Source organism: Platalea leucorodia (assembly GCF_965183815.1).
Source record: "Platalea leucorodia genome assembly, chromosome: 4".
In the NCBI taxonomy this organism is placed as follows: Eukaryota; Metazoa; Chordata; class Aves; order Pelecaniformes; family Threskiornithidae; genus Platalea; species Platalea leucorodia.
Window position 1 is genome coordinate 37,280,928 of NC_138826.1, and position 15,332 is coordinate 37,296,259.

General features: G+C 40.6%; 1 protein-coding gene across 5 annotated transcripts in view; it reads left to right on the forward strand.

The window, feature by feature from the left end:
• Positions 1-37: 37 nt before the first annotated feature.
• The window catches only part of SUPV3L1 (Suv3 like RNA helicase), a gene marked incomplete at its 5' end in the record, with an annotated part of 27,513 nt that continues 12,218 nt past the window's right edge, over positions 38-15,332 (forward strand). For 3 of the 5 annotated variants that reach the window (XM_082310902.1, XM_082310903.1, XM_082310901.1), the window contains 9 exons: positions 1,852-2,098; positions 7,437-7,514; positions 7,782-7,889; positions 9,930-10,044; positions 10,627-10,795; positions 12,283-12,394; positions 12,679-12,756; positions 13,969-14,060; positions 15,014-15,194. In XM_082310902.1, the coding sequence (XP_082167028.1) occupies positions 1,852-2,098; positions 7,437-7,514; positions 7,782-7,889; positions 9,930-10,044; positions 10,627-10,795; positions 12,283-12,394; positions 12,679-12,756; positions 13,969-14,060; positions 15,014-15,194 (1,180 nt within the window). Of the gene's footprint in view, positions 121-1,203; positions 1,270-1,851; positions 2,099-7,436; positions 7,515-7,781; positions 7,890-9,929; positions 10,045-10,626; positions 10,796-12,282; positions 12,395-12,678; positions 12,757-13,968; positions 14,061-15,013; positions 15,195-15,332 lie in introns of those variants that run through there. The other 2 variants (XM_082310905.1, XM_082310904.1) reach the window with 2 other exon arrangements.

A 15,332-nucleotide genomic window follows, 5' to 3' on the forward strand; every position in this document is an offset into this window, starting at 1 on the left:
GTTAAAGATGGCAGCAGCCTGTGGGAAAAGAAGGCCAAAATTCCCATTACAACTGTCTTCCTTCATCTTGCAGTGCTGCATTTACCATACTACTAAAGCGTTCTTCAGTTAAACATTCAAGTATGTATATACATTTAAAATAAAGTGCTTTCTCAAACACTGGAACTTTCTTAAGCTACTATTTTATACTGCACATTTACTTTTATTTGATAATGTTGTATGCACTTGGGTATGCATAAGCTTAAATCTAGTTATTTCCATGCATGGTAGGCTGGTATATTTGATTTTTTGCTGATCACCTATACAGTGTAGACTAAAGCATTTCCCTTCTCTCATGTCGTTTATTGCATGTTTCTTTCCAATGTTGCTTATTTGTGTTTGTTTTTGTTTTTAAACTACAGTAAGACACAATTGACTAAATCACACTAAAAATCAAGGTTTATGGTGAATTTGTCCTAAGACTTCTAATTACTACGTTAGACAGGGTTTAACTGAAACTGCATGTATATGCACTGTGACTATGATAACTGTGGAGCCTTCAGACACCTTACCAAGGTTTCTAAGAAGCTTTGAATCTGTCAGTAGCAAAGAATGTTAGGAAGCATCTTTGCCCTCCCTCCCCCAATTTGCTCTCTACTGTACTTCTCTAAGGCTTTCATGTGAGTCACTCCTGACTTTTGGGGGTTCGTTGCCCAGTAACTAGTGACTGTAGAGATGTTGTCATCATTTCACCTTCAGGTGGTGAGCGGGCAAACCATTTGAACGTAATTATCTCTTATTGATGAAATAATGCTGGTGATGTGGATTATTTTGCAAATACATGAAACTCTGTGGTTCCTCCTGGCTTCACGCTTCCACTGTCTTCACAATCTGTCTCCTCGCTGTCCTGACAGGAGAGGCAAAATGTCCTCAAAGGACATCCTCCTCCTAGTCCGTCTGGGCCTGTTATGAGGGCAAATGAGCTTTTTGTGGTCTTCTGGAAAGGTATTTTGAAGCCAGGCAAGCCTTAAAACTGTTAGAAGCTCGTCTGGCACAGCAGATCGTTTGTCTTTAATCATCTCGTATGCATTTAGTGTTTTGAGGAAATGGCTTAAAGGAGTGAGCCTTCATCTGTTCACAGCTGAGCACGTAGTCTGTTACCAGACGTGCGGCTTGGGTATAAAACGACGCCTGCTGCGTGGAAGGCTACTTGCGGTTGTGGTTCACTTGGCCTTTCAACCAAGACTTCTCAACTCCGGTGCAAGTGTCACTGGTAACCTTACTTTATGAGTAAGTAAATAATCGAATTACATTTCTGTAAGAACTGTTTTATTACCGTGGCACTTTGATAAAGCAAACAAAGACTCTGTGTACTTTATGCTAGGATACTTCTAACGTGGATATCTCTGAGAGCAAATTTAACTCCCTCATGTAAGTGCCTGTTCAGAAATCTAAAGAATAAAGTAAAAAGCCAAATATTTTCATGGTCACTTGCATGTTGTAACCTGGAAATGATTCTGAGAGATTTTGAAAACTTGATTGTATTTAACCAGCCTCAGATTGTGCAACCGTGTGTAATAAACGGGAAACATACCGAGCTGCTATTTGAATTAAAACAGCTGTATTCTCACTAGCGTCCGCCTCCTCTGTGGTGATTGGCTCTGCCCTCGGCAGCCGGGCGGCGGCGGGACGGGGGCGCCCGGCCACGGCGCGGTCTCTGACGCCGTTTCCGCCTCGGCGCGCGGCGGCCGGTTCCGGTGCTGCGGGCCGCCGGCACGGGGGCGGTGCTGCGCGTGCGCGGCGGCGGAGCGCGGGCGGTCGCCGCGCGATGACGCGCGAGCCCGGCGCCGCCGCCGCTGCCCTTCGCTGCCGATGAGGCGGTGCGCGTGGCCGCTCCTGCGGCTCCCGGCGCGCGCGGGGCTCGTCCTCCGCCATGGGGGGGCTGCCGCCGCCCGGCTACGCCCCGCCGCCGCGTCCTCCTCCTCTTCCTCCTCCGTCGGCGGGGACGGCAGCTCCCGGGCCCCCGACACCTCTCTCTTCGTGCCTGTGCCGCTGAAGCCCGTTGGCGACGGGGCCGAGGAAGACGTGGGCGCCGAGCTCACGCGGCCCCTCGACAAGGGTGAGTGCGGGCGGCCGTTGGGCAAGGACCGTGAGGCGGCGGGGAGGGGCGGCGCGGGCCTTGCCCGCCCTCTTCCCGCCGGGAGCGGAGGCCTGCTGCCCCTCTGCCCCCGCCTGCGGGGCCGGCTCCCTCGGGCCGCGGCAGCCGGCTCCTTGCGAGGGCTGAGAGGAACCGGCGGGCCCCGCCGGGCGGCCGCCTCAGCCCTGTGGGCGGGCGTTGACTGGCCTCCCCCCCGGGGCCCGCCGCTCCGCCCGTCCGTTCGGGTTGTTTCCTGGGGGTTTATCTCTTGAGAGCAGGGGGTCTTTCCTTGCGGCTTGTCTGACCGGTGCGGCTGCTCGTGCCCGCGAAGGTGCAAGTGGGATGAAAGCTGTCAGGTGAGGTCGTGCGACCGATAGTGAGGTTCTTACCAAGGCCCATTAGGCGTGCCCTGTGTGGAAATAAAATCTGTCGGCCCAGTTCCTCCACTCCCTATTTCGGCGCGGTCAGGATAAAGGTGCTTGGCCTGGGGGCAGGTCCCACAGCTAAACTGAAATCTTGTGGCGTTCCGGAACTCTGACCGTGTCTTAACCTTAGAAGTCATTGTTTTCTCAAATGTTGGTGTTATAGACAGAGGAGCATCGTCCGTGTGTGAATGTGCCTAGATCAAAATTGGGCAAAGCATTCAGTATTTCTAGTTATTGGCCATCGGTGTTAGAAACTTCAGTTAAACTTTCAGTTAGAACAGTGCAGGTCTGTTTGTGCGTTCTTGGGTTTGCACATCTTAAAGTATGAGCGAGTAAACGTTAAGTGTAGGTTTCTGTGTATCAGCTGGGAAAGCTGCGTCAAGACCTATCTGCTTCAGTGCCCTCTGTGTTATGAGAGCTGCTGAGTATGTCAGAAGCAGAATAGGAGTTTGAACTTCAGTCCTGAAGTAAAACGACACCTTTCTCAATGTTTTATGTTTTTCTTTTAGGTATCTGCTAGGTATATATCCTGTCATTTTACTTGACACGTTAATTTTTTTGACATCTAAGTGCAAACAGAGAGGAAATTCTGTTGTTGACCTATAGATGCTCTACACTTCTGCTCTTTGATGTCTTTATCTGTAATTACGTCTCAAGAACGATTGAGTGAGTTGTAACTGCTTTTTCAGTGCTTTCTTTAATTATAAAACATACATCCTGTTCATTCTTCACCCGTGTTCAGTCTTCTGCTCAGGAATGGTCTTATTTTATCTAGCTGTGCCAGAACACTATATTTAAAGACTTGATAAATAAGAAACAAGTTCTTGCTCCTTTTTGATGTTTGGTGATCGCGAAGCATTGAGAGTGTAAATGGAAACTTTTTTTCTTTATATATTCTCCTAATTGAGTGTTCTGATGGCATATTATTTGTATTAACCCTAGGTACAGGAAACATGGGAAAATGATCTTAACTTCTTCAGAGCCCTTGAGAAAAGAATACCTGGCCCTGACAGCTAAAAAGCCTAACGAGGAGGAAAAAATTCTGAACAGCTGTAATGCAAAAAAAAATCTGTGGCGTTTTCAGACTTGTCTTTGAGTGTCGGCTTAAATTAGTAGTGCATTCCTCAGATGCCAGTAAATATGAATGGTGATATCTTACTTGTACGTTACTCGTCGTCTCGTTTATTAGATAAGTGGTTATGTTCGATTTCTTCAAAACTACAACTAAAATGCTCTGGGAAAATAAATATAGATTCTGTTTGGTCTCTGCTAAATTGTTGGGAGAGAACAGATTGGCTAAAACTATTTATGTTCCTGCAGGTGAAAATTAACTACTTCAAATAGCCTGAAGTTTTTTCATGTAAGACTTGCAAGGAATACCAGCCAGGTGACCAGTATGGCGCTCATCTGGCTTGTTGGCCTGCAGTGCTGTCAGTAATTTTGTACTTTGAACCCCATCAATAATGTTAAAAGGGAAACTGAATGAGACCTTCCTTAGCAAATATCATCCATTCTTTTTTTATGAAATAAGTAGTCTTCCTCTGCTTCCCCGCCTCAGATTGTGACCACACACAGTATCATGTGTCAGGTTTTTTTAATAGTTTGAATGAAGGTGCTCTGTCAGATTCTACTATCAAATGCTAAACTAGATTCAGTAAGGACGAATTTCTGTTTACAGGCTTTCTGATTTCAGCTTGTGAAGAAACTTTGTTACTTACAGCGTGTATAATTCCAGTGTGAATCACCTTGTTAGCTTGTTACTTGCTGAAGTGAGACAGTGCTTGTAGTTTTCACACTAGTCAAACACTGTCAGTGTAACAGAAGCCTTTTTAGAAGCTTACTTTTGCAAAACCTTTCTAACAAAACCTGCCGCTTAGTGGCATGTAGTGGAATTCCTTCATGGCTGCATCTGTTTTCTACGACTTCCTAGGAAGTGGATCCTTATGAGTGGTGATGTATGCTTTCAATTTTGGTGCATTGAGTAGGTTACAGGTAGAATGAGCTTTGCTATTGAGCTTTTCTTACAGAGATGATGGCAGAATATGTCTTTCTGTAGCCTTTCCTTGCTTTTACGTTAGTAATGTTTCTGATATATTTGTGTAATGGTGATGTCCTTGTTGTGAAAAGCCCAAATGTACATTGCTATGTGCATTACAATAGAACAGTATAAAATTACTGTATGATGGAATGATTTAAGATCTGAATAGGTGTTTGCTGACCCCCTCGTATGATTGCCTCCTTGAACAAGCTAATTGTTGAGTGACTAAGTAAAACATGAGCACATTATAGTGAAATATCTAAGGAGCCGTTATGTAAAAAAAAGAAAAAAAGAAACTGTGATGTTAAAATTAGATAGGAGGGTGAAAGGGACACGAGGTCTGCTCATGCATGTAGTATCAAAAGAAAGGAGTGTGAAGAGCAATGAGAGAAGATGTTGTAAAGGTAAGTGATCTGCTATCAGTACAGAGGTTGAAAGATTGGTACCTGGCTTCATGATCTTCAATACCAGGCCTGAAAGTTGCCAAGTCACTGGGCAGCACAAATTAGGTTTGGTTTGAATGTGAGCCTCCTGGTATGGACACGATCCATTAACAATTATTAAATAAATGTAAACAGAAAAATCTACTGTATGAAAGATCAGCACTTTGTGCCATGTGGCTTCACAGGATCTTTGATATGGTTGTTGATTTGGAGCCCTAATGCTCAGTTGTCATGTTGAGTGTCTGTGGCTTCAGTTGTCAGACTACGGGGCTCTGCTTACTGGTGAGAAATATAAGCTAGGAAAGACGAGGTGGTTGTCAGCAATTCATGCGTCAGAAACAGGAGGTGCCTGAATAAGTGGAGTAGTTAGATGCACAAGGTTACTTGGACTGGACAATAGAAGTCTAATAGTTCTGGAGGAATTTTAAAATAAAACAGTTCATCTGCCCCAGTGGTAGCATACAGGCTTACTGAAATGGCCTCTTGTTGTCTCAGATGCAGGAAAGTGACTGAAAAGTCTTCCTGCAAATAGGGCTGAAACATCTAAATGAACCTGATACGTTGGAGAGTAGCTGTGTAATTTCTGAACTTAATGGCAGAGTCAGGTCGTCTTGTTACAGAGAACCTTAAAAAATGCTTCTGAGAAGTCAAAGTAATTGAGGAGTAAGAGCTAAAATACTGTTCTAGAATGAGGAAATGGTAAAGAAAGGGAAATCTTAAAACAGAAGTGAATGATAAAAAGGGTAACGGTAGAGGCAGGACACAGATCTCCTGAGTATGTGCCTTGATTGCTAGCTGTTGCTGCAGAAATAGTACTACGTGCAGTTGGATTAAGCTAATGTGGGCATGTCTAGTTGGACTGCAATGCCAGCTTTGTTTTGTTTTGGTAGACCTTATTGTTAAGACAAGTATTTGTGCTTCGGAAGGATCGTGACCTTGGATGTTGAGGGCTGTGATGGTCCCAATGTCATGTTGCCTTGGATAGTAACAAATGTTCTGGCATTGACCTTTTAATCTTGTAGTAAGGCCAGTAGGTTGTGAATTTAGATATGTGGCTGATGATAACTGTTATTACTTCTTATGGAAGCTCTGAAGAGAATTTAGCCCTGTGCTTTCTTTTAATGTAGTGTTTTCCAATCTGTCTCTGATTTCTGGGCCCCTAAACATTTTCCGATGAGAGTATGGATGTCTATGTAGTAAATGTAAGCCTGCTGACAATCTTGCTTAGTTACCTTTGTGAACATTTCAGACGGTAGGTTAATCTGTTAATAGACTACTGTAACCATGCATGGGGTATGGGTTGTAGCCACGGCTCTTGTGCTTCTGGCTTTGCTTGCAGTTGAACTTTGCCATATTCTTGTCACTTGATGATCTTCACTATGCAAAGTGGGTTTTCTCTGTTCTAGAGTGTAGTTTTCTAGAAAGAGAGGCAAAGTTGATCTCATGGGAAGCTTTCCATGTCATGGCAGGGACTTCAGAAAGTTATGGATTTAACTGCAGAGAGTAGAGCTTTGGCAGTGTTGTGTTCAGTGACTTGTGCTGGCAGACCAGTGGCATGCTGCAGTATCAGTCCTAACGTTTTATAATGTAGGGTTTGCAGAATTGAATTTTGAGACTAACGTAAGTTTATGGATAGGTGCTCAAGATATTTGCTAGGTTGGTGTGAATTTCTGATCTGTATAGATGGGGAGGGGACACAATTTTGCCACTGTGATTTAACTAACATTTAATAAACTAAATTCAGAGTGTACATTAGGAAATACAGTTTTGTCGCCACTCTGAACTTGCCTTTCAGGGGAGGGAAAGCATTTATTAATAACTTTATGATGAGAGATTTTATACAAACAAATCTGAGTAACTTGTGATGTATTTGAAGAAAGTCTGTTAAGTTTTCTTCTCCTTTATTTAACCTGAGAAATAGGAAGAATACTGCATCTGGTTTGCTTGACCTTTCTGGAGAGTGTGTCTTGGAAGCAGTGTGGAGGGAAAGAAGGTCTCTCAGGATGTTTAGTAAAAGCTGTCACCAAGTGGTTTAAGCAGATTTACTGTTTCCTGATAGGTGCTGATAAAAAGCAAACAAAAACCACCCCAAAACCTTACTTAGTTTGTTCCATAACATGTTGGCTGCAGGTTCCCACCTTTATGCTTTCCTATCAAGTACCAGGGAGAGTGTCTCTCAAATGCTGACTTCGTCTTCATGGCAGTTCTTACTCTGCTGGGGTTTAAGATTGTCCTTTTCCACAATAGGCTCAATCATTGATTGTGTTTAATTTAGGGAGAAATTGTTTGAGTCTGTTCAGCATGGCAAAGACTCCCTCTCTCCAAAGTAATGAGACTATGAGCCATGATCTTCAGGTCAGCAGAATTGATTTAAATTTGAGTAAACTAAAAAAAATGTTACCCTGTTTCTGCAGGTGAAGTTCTAAAAAACTTAAATAAGTTCTACAAAAGAAAAGAAATCCAAAGACTCGGAGCAGAAAATGGATTAGATGGTAAGAAAATGTTCTAAGATTTTTTTTTTAATGTGAAATCTGTTTTTATCCGGTTATGGTATTATGTAGATCTGATCTTTTATGGGTCTCACGACACTGCTTCTTTAGGTTGTCTCTGTCACTTGGTTCAAATAACCTTTATATCTGCTTGTAATATCTCATGTTAAGGTATAGGTTTTTAATGGACTACTTCAGCGTTTTGTTGGGCATTTACAAATACGGTTTTGTGATCCCAGTCACATTCACTTTGTTCCTTTTTTTTTGCAGCTCGCCTGTTTCACCAAGCATTTATAAGCTTTAGGAAGTATATCATGGAATCCAGTTCTGTGAGTGCTGATTTGCATATTATTCTCAATGATATATGCTGTGGTGCAGGCAAGTATCTGGAGTGCTTGTAGAATAAAATATGCCTTTTTTTCTGTTTTCTGACCTGTATGCTTACCTACGTACCTGTGGACCCCCCTAGTATGCTGTAAAAGAGGTTAAAAATCACCATTTCCCTGTCAGAAACATTTGTGCCCATCCTGTGGAGTGTTCTGTCCTTAAATCTTCTGAAGTGGAAACAAAAGACGTGGAGGTCTTAGCAAGAAGCAGCCTGTTGTTTTATAGCATCTGTTCATTGCTGAAATGAGAACAATACTGTTCCATTTATTCCTCTCTCAAAAAATCAGTAGTCGCTAGGGGGCACTTTGAGAGCTTTCTCCTGGCCAGGTGGCATTAAGTACTTGGGAACACAGCTCTGTGACTGTGCTCTGTTTCCATGTGGCACTAATAGAAGTGAGTGTTGTTTGCTTGCTTACTGCATCGTGTGTCATAATCACTTAACTAAAGAGGTGATGCTAGCTGGTAACAGCAGAAACAGCCTTCTCCACAGTTTGAACTGCGGACCTTTGGCATAGTACGTGTGTTTTTAATGATAGTAATTTAAAGGTTACAGTGGCCATTAGTTTTGTCTTAAAATGTAAATGAGTAGATTTTAAATGTTTACCATCTTTGGAAATTTAAAGTATCTTTTTATATTAATTGTGCATAAAATCTTCCACATCATTTCCTCACTTCCACTCCTTATTTACTTATATATGAGCATTATTTATGTATGCCTTAAAACTCACCTATATAGGAGTGTACAGCGTTGTTTATCGTGGCAGTTTTGAAGTTTTTTAGTTGAGTTTTGCTTGGCCAAAGATTATAATTGAAAATACTTTTTAAGTTCTTTAAATTTTTCACAATAATTTTGATTCATTGAATACTAATTCTCAATTTAAAGAAAAAAACCCAAAACACTGCTTTTGTGCATGTATGTGTGTGTTTGATAATAACAATTTTTTTTAGATCCACACAGTTCTTTGAAATTCTATGAGAGCTGGACAATTGGGGTGCGACCCGAAATGAGACCTTTAAGGCCACATGTCTACTCTGCAAACATTCAGAAGAGTGAACATGGATGTCTCTTCTGAGTTGATTTTTCTATTTTTGTTTTCTCACCTAGGGACTGGAGACTCACAATTTTGAGCCAGCATCCCAAGTCTTAGTAGCTTAGGGAAGCTGCAAACTATTCTGTTTTTGTCTGTTTATTCATAAAAGCATTTTATTTTATTTTATTTTATTTTATTTTATTTTATTTTATTTTATTTTATTTTATTTTATTTTATTTTATTTTATTTTATTTTATTTTATTTTATTTTATTTTATTTTATTTTATTTTATTTTATTCCAAGGCAGCACATGAATTTAGGAAGAAAAGGCTAAAATTTTCTTAGGACAGAAAAGCTATTTCTCATCCAGCTTTTCCATAGCTTCTCATTTTATTTAGAAGTTCTCTAGACACGTAGGCTAACCAGAGTGAATATACTGAAACGAGATTTTTTTTTTTTTTTTTTTTTTTATAGTATTGTAACAAGGTGGGTGTCGGTCTCTTCTTCCAAGTAACAAGTGATAGGACAAGAGGAAATGGCCTCAAGTTGCGCCAGGGGAGGTTTAGATTGGATATTAGGAAAAATTTCTTTACTGAAAGGGTTGTCAAGCATTGGACCAGGCTGCCCAGGGAAGTGGTTGAGTCCCCAACCCTGGAGGTATTTAAAAGATGGGTAGATGTGGTGCTTAGGGACATGGTTTAGTGGTGGACTTGGCAGTGCTGGGTTAACACTTGGATTTGATAATCTTAAAGGTCTTTTCCAACCTAAACAATTCTATGATTCTGTTGTATTTGCATTACGTTGCTTAATGAGTCTGTGTACTCATGTTAGTTTACCTTTCTGCCATTGAGATAATTATTGAACTTTGTGGAGAGACAGAAGTTGAAAGAATTACCTAAGTGTGTGGTGGAAGTAGTAGAATTTTTTTTTTAAAGTTTATTTTGAAGATACACACCATCAGACAAGCATGCAAACTTTCTTAAATGGGTTTGTCTTCTAGGTCACGTGGATGATCTCTTTCCATTTTTCCTGAGGCATGCAAAGCAGATCTTTCCGATGCTGGACTGTATGGATGATCTGCGCAAGATCAGTGATTTAAGATTGCCGCCCAACTGGTCAGTGTGTTTAAGTGGTTGCAGTGTTTTCTTTTCCTAGTGTCATAGAATTTCATAGTCTGTGGACTTAAGCTTTATGATGTATAATTGCACTACGTGTTCAGTTCCATTTCTCTGTTTTTACAATAACTTGTGTCAGGAACTCATATCTTTGTTACAAGATATATTGCAATTGATTAAAAGGAAAACAAGATTACATTAGCTATGAAAGTCACTGAGTTGGTATTGCCTTTCCAGAAAGCTGTCTTCTGGCTGTGTCTGTTTGGGAGGTAGCATGCCAGAACATTGAAATGTTAATATACCCAAGGAGAGAGACCACAGTAATGAGAATTATTTTGAACACAATGTGTGAATTCCAGTCTAAATCTTTGAAAGCGTTGTATGATTTAGAAAATGAATGTGTAAGACATAGTAACCTCTTCATACTGTCTCTATTTAAGAACTTGATTTTTCTGCTTTCAACACACATTAAAAAGTCTATTAATAAAGTAAATGTTTAAGCTAATTTGCAATGTCCCCTGAATCAGTATCCAGAACACCAGATAAATGTTCAAGAGATCTGCTTTTTTGTGTATGTTTTAGGTATCCAGATGCCAGGGCTATACAGAGAAAGATAATATTCCATGCTGGTCCTACAAACAGTGGAAAAACTTACCATGCTATCCAGAGATTTTTGTCAGCAAAATCTGGAATATACTGCGGTCCACTAAAACTTCTGGCTCATGAGATCTTCCAAAAGAGTAATCATGCTGTCAGTATGTTATATTACTTACCTACATCCTGATCCAACAGTCTCATGAATGCATGTTTGTAAAGTACAGTAGTTGCTTAAGGTTGTCCATGAAGCAGTGTGCTTGAACAGGTGCCTTTGCTTTGCAGTAGTGTCAGCTCCTGTGAATACCAGTTGTGCATTCTGCTTTAGGTGTGCAGAATGGGACATCGTTTCCCCAAATAGAACATCACTTTCCCCAAAGCACATGCCGTGCAATCATCCCTGTAACCTGCCTCCATTTTCCTGTAATTTTTCCCTCCCTGGGTTTAGCTGGGTTCTACTATTAGCTTTTTCATTGTGGAAACAGTGGCGTCTTTTGCCCATGACCTTTAGTTTAGCTTATACGCAAGAAATTACCCTTGCTTAACTCCCCGCAACCTTCTGCTTCAATGTTTAAATGTATTTCACTCAACCATCTAATAAAAAGTTCTGCAGCTTGAGATGTGTTGAGTTGAAGAGCAGTGCCTTGTATCAGGTCCCTAGAGGAAGCTTTCATTAGTACTTTTTTTTTATTGCTTCCAGCATCTTTTTGAAGACTCCTCACCAGTGTGTTTCCAGCTGCACAGAACCACACCAGTTCTGAAGCATTGCAATAACACATCACATATTAATGCACCGTAGTGTGTATGTACAGTAGTGTTTACCAAATGATCTTGTGATTTCTTTGGTTTTGATAAGTCTGTGATTTAGAATTTGTAATTCCTATTATTGGTTTATCAAAGCAACACATAAGAAAGATTGGCTCGTCCTAGGAGATATCTGTAATGTGTACCGCGTAGTGAATGTGGGTACCATGTAGTGATGTTCCTTGTTAGTAGAGTTACTGCACTTTTTTCCCATGTGTTAAGTGTGTGAGGACTTTTCACTTGGCAGCTCATGGATCATACGTAGCCCTTGAGGCTTAAACAGGGCTTCCTGCATGGCTCTACAGGTGGCTGTAGGTATGGAAGGAGCAGCCATCTGCCTGAGATTCAGCGAGCGTAGAGCTGAGAGAGGGTGGTGGCCCCTGCTGTCTCTCACAGCTAGTCCTCATGAACTCTTGCTATGTGAGTATAAGGCAGCAGGTGAGACACACAACAGGGCAGTCGCCAAATGAACTGGAGGAGGCTGGAGCTTGCAAGGCTCTTGCACTGCTGGGCCTTGCTTTATGAGCTCCTAGTACTACAGCTCTTCTGACAGTTCTTTTGTTGCAGATGTGACAGCTCTGAAATGCTCAGAGGAAGATGTAATCTCCTGCAGGAGTAGGGGAGGGCATCTAATTACAGATACTACCTTTTCATTATACCCTTCAGTCTGATAGGACTTAAATACAAGTCACAAGTATTAAAAGGCTGAGTAGTTATTTTCTGTATAGCTTCCATTGTACTGTCTTAGAAGCTACTTTAAGAAACTGGTTTTTTTCCCCTTTGGAAAGGGGATTCTGTTATATTAAAGAAACTTAATATGAGTTTTCTGAATTCCTTTAGAATGTGCCATGTGACTTGGTGACAGGAGAAGAGCGTGTGTATGCCAATGAAGATGCCAGACAAGCTCCTCATATTGCTTGCACCATTGAAATGTGCAGCACTAATACGCCTTGTATGTATACATAATTGTTTCAGTCATATCTGTGGTATCTTTATGTGTATTATTGCTTGGACTCTGAAGTAGCTGAGCTATTCCTTTTCAGTATTTGAATAATTTCTGAGCTATGTTAGAACGGTTAATAAAACCTGGATCATCTCAGAATAGCTTTTGGGTGGTAGAGGATTTAACTTGATTTGAGCAACCTTTTTTAGAAAGCCTTTGAGTTCCTTCCTGTGTTGTACTGCTGTTCTAGATGATCTTCCTTGGTGCATCATATTTTTCTTTTTTGTTTTAAGATGAAGTTGCTGTGATTGATGAAATTCAGATGATTAGAGATCCTGCCAGAGGATGGGCTTGGACAAGAGCCCTTCTAGGTAAGCTTGTTTGTGCTGACAATGAACTAGTTTAATGTGACTATAAATGGCACGTTAAATTCAAGCTTAGCAGTCAGTATATTTGTAAGTGATTACAATGTGATGCACAATAAAAGCAAGTATTGCTTCTTCATATGTCTTCTCACAGGTTAGAGAGATACTCTGCCTCAAAGGATTTGTGTGTGTGCAGCAAGTTACCTGTCATGTTTTACTTAATGAATGTTTTTTTTTAAATTATATTCTCTTAAGTTATACAGATGCCTCTGTTAGTTTTGCTTCCTTGGATAATATGGGGTCTTTGTGTTGTTACACCGTGCTGTCCTTTTACATTGATTATTTTCTATAAGTATGCTTTTTTTGTTCAATTAAAACGCCACCATTTTTCAGAGATTTTGTTATGAAAAGATACTGTTAAATGTATGGCAACATAGTGAACATAAAATATTTTCTGGTGTTAATTTCACATGGCTCATTTATAGAGCTGCATCGATCTGTTAAATTCTTAGAAGAATGCTTCTTTTGATAATTTTAGAATTTTTCAAGAGGAATTTTTGAAACTCATTTTTCCTCAGATGTTGCACAGAAGTTTTGAATCTGATTCCCACCCCCCGCGCCCCTTTCCTTCGCTGCTTTTGATGCTAAGTTTAACAGGATGATTTGTCACACTTCCCCTACCTCCTATTTTTTCCATTTTTCTATTCTGATTGCGTTAGAGACGTATTCATAATTTTAGAAGGTCGCGCAGAGAACAAAGCTCCTCAGTTCTGCTGTGGTTTGGGAGTTAGTAGTAGTAAATAAAACATATTCAGAGCTTTGCTCCATATGTTCAGTGGTTGAGGGTACCTCTTGTTTTGGCTGAGAGGGTGCAACAAGGTATTAGCTCTGAGGGTGCAACAAGGTATTAGATTATCATAGGTATAGATTAGATTATCATAGGTATAAGATTAGATTATCGTAGGTATAAGATTATCATAGTAACAGATTTCCAAGCATCACTTGCTGATATCAGATCAAGAGCAGCTCTAAGGAAGTAGTGTATTGTGGGAGAGGCTTTAGGTACTGATCTGGGATGTTGAAGGAGATGAAATACAGTCCTCACTGATGTGTTTAGCAAGCAAAATCTAATTTTTGGATAACTTAAAAGTCAGCTAAAGCTACTGTTGTCTATAAATACGTAACGTTTTGCATTTTATTTCATTGGATCTTGTTCAGGACTCTGTGCGGAAGAAATTCACGTTTGTGGAGAAGCTGCTGCTATAGACTTGGTGACAGAGCTCATGTACACTACAGGGGAGGAAGTTGAAGTAAGCTTTTTAATTCTGTAGTTATGGACAGAACAGCAGGTTCTCCTTCCTGGAAAACAGGCAAAAATTTAGGGTCTTTTGGGGGTATCACTGATCAAAGTTACTCTTGCAGGAGTTCTTGTTAAAATGTTTCTCAATTTCTGTAAACCAAAGGAGATGTTGCAAAGTTTGGTTGGTTTTTTTTTTTTGTTTGTTTGTTTTTAAATAGTGGTATTGTTTTGCTTAAGGAAGATCAGTGCTTTGCTGAGTTCCCCTCAGGGAATGCTACAGCTATTTAGGGGCTTCTTTACAGTTCTGTTCTTCCTGGAGGGCACAGTGCCCTCAAGTTTGCTGAGGTTACTGGATCTGTTGATAGTTATTCTCCATATGATGAGGAAAGGAGTTAAAAGAGCTAACACCTCCAGAACAAAGTGATTGAAAGATCTCTGAAACCCAACTTTACTGTCACAATTTTTTTTTTTTTTTTTTTTTTTTTCCCTTGGGAAGACTCCTTTGTGAAGAGTATTTAAAAATATAAAATTTGGTACTAAGAAAGTCCAGCTGGCATGATTTCCCAGTGAATTAGCTGTAGCTTTATATATCTGTGTGTGGTGGGGTGTGTAATTCTGAAAGGGGACCAGTTACAGCATTCAGATGACTGACTGAAAAGAGACTCTCATTTCTTGATAGAATGCTACATAGCCTGTATACTTCTTTTCTTGAATCTAGTTTACATGTAAAAATATATAGTTCTTCTGTTTCTTGAAAAGGCTGTATAGTTCTCAGCTTGGGAAGTGCTGCAAGTATGCAAGTGCATAAGGTGTATGTCACCTTCTCCCCAGTAATTATCCCTTCAGGACTGTGAGAGGTCCCTCAGTGTTACAATCAATTGTGGTGATAACCATGCTGGCTGATATTCCACAGGAATTTTTCATTTAAAAACATATTATCTTTGACAACTCCTTTGATTCTAGGTCCGAAACTACAAGAGACTCACTCCTCTCACTGTGCTGGATTATGCCTTAGAATCTTTAGATAACCTCCGTCCTGGGGACTGCATTGTCTGTTTCAGTAAGAATGACATTTACTCTGTCAGTCGACAGATTGAAGCTAGAGGCTTAGAATGTGCTGTCATATATGGCAGTCTGCCACCAGGTAAAGCACTCTTCCTTTTATTTTTAAGGGAATGTTCTGCTTATTGCTGCTTTCTTAGAAAAACTTTTAAAATGAAACAGTACAAGTTTTCCTAGTTTTGCATCTCTATGTAGTTAGAGAAAGTAATCAACTTTTGTT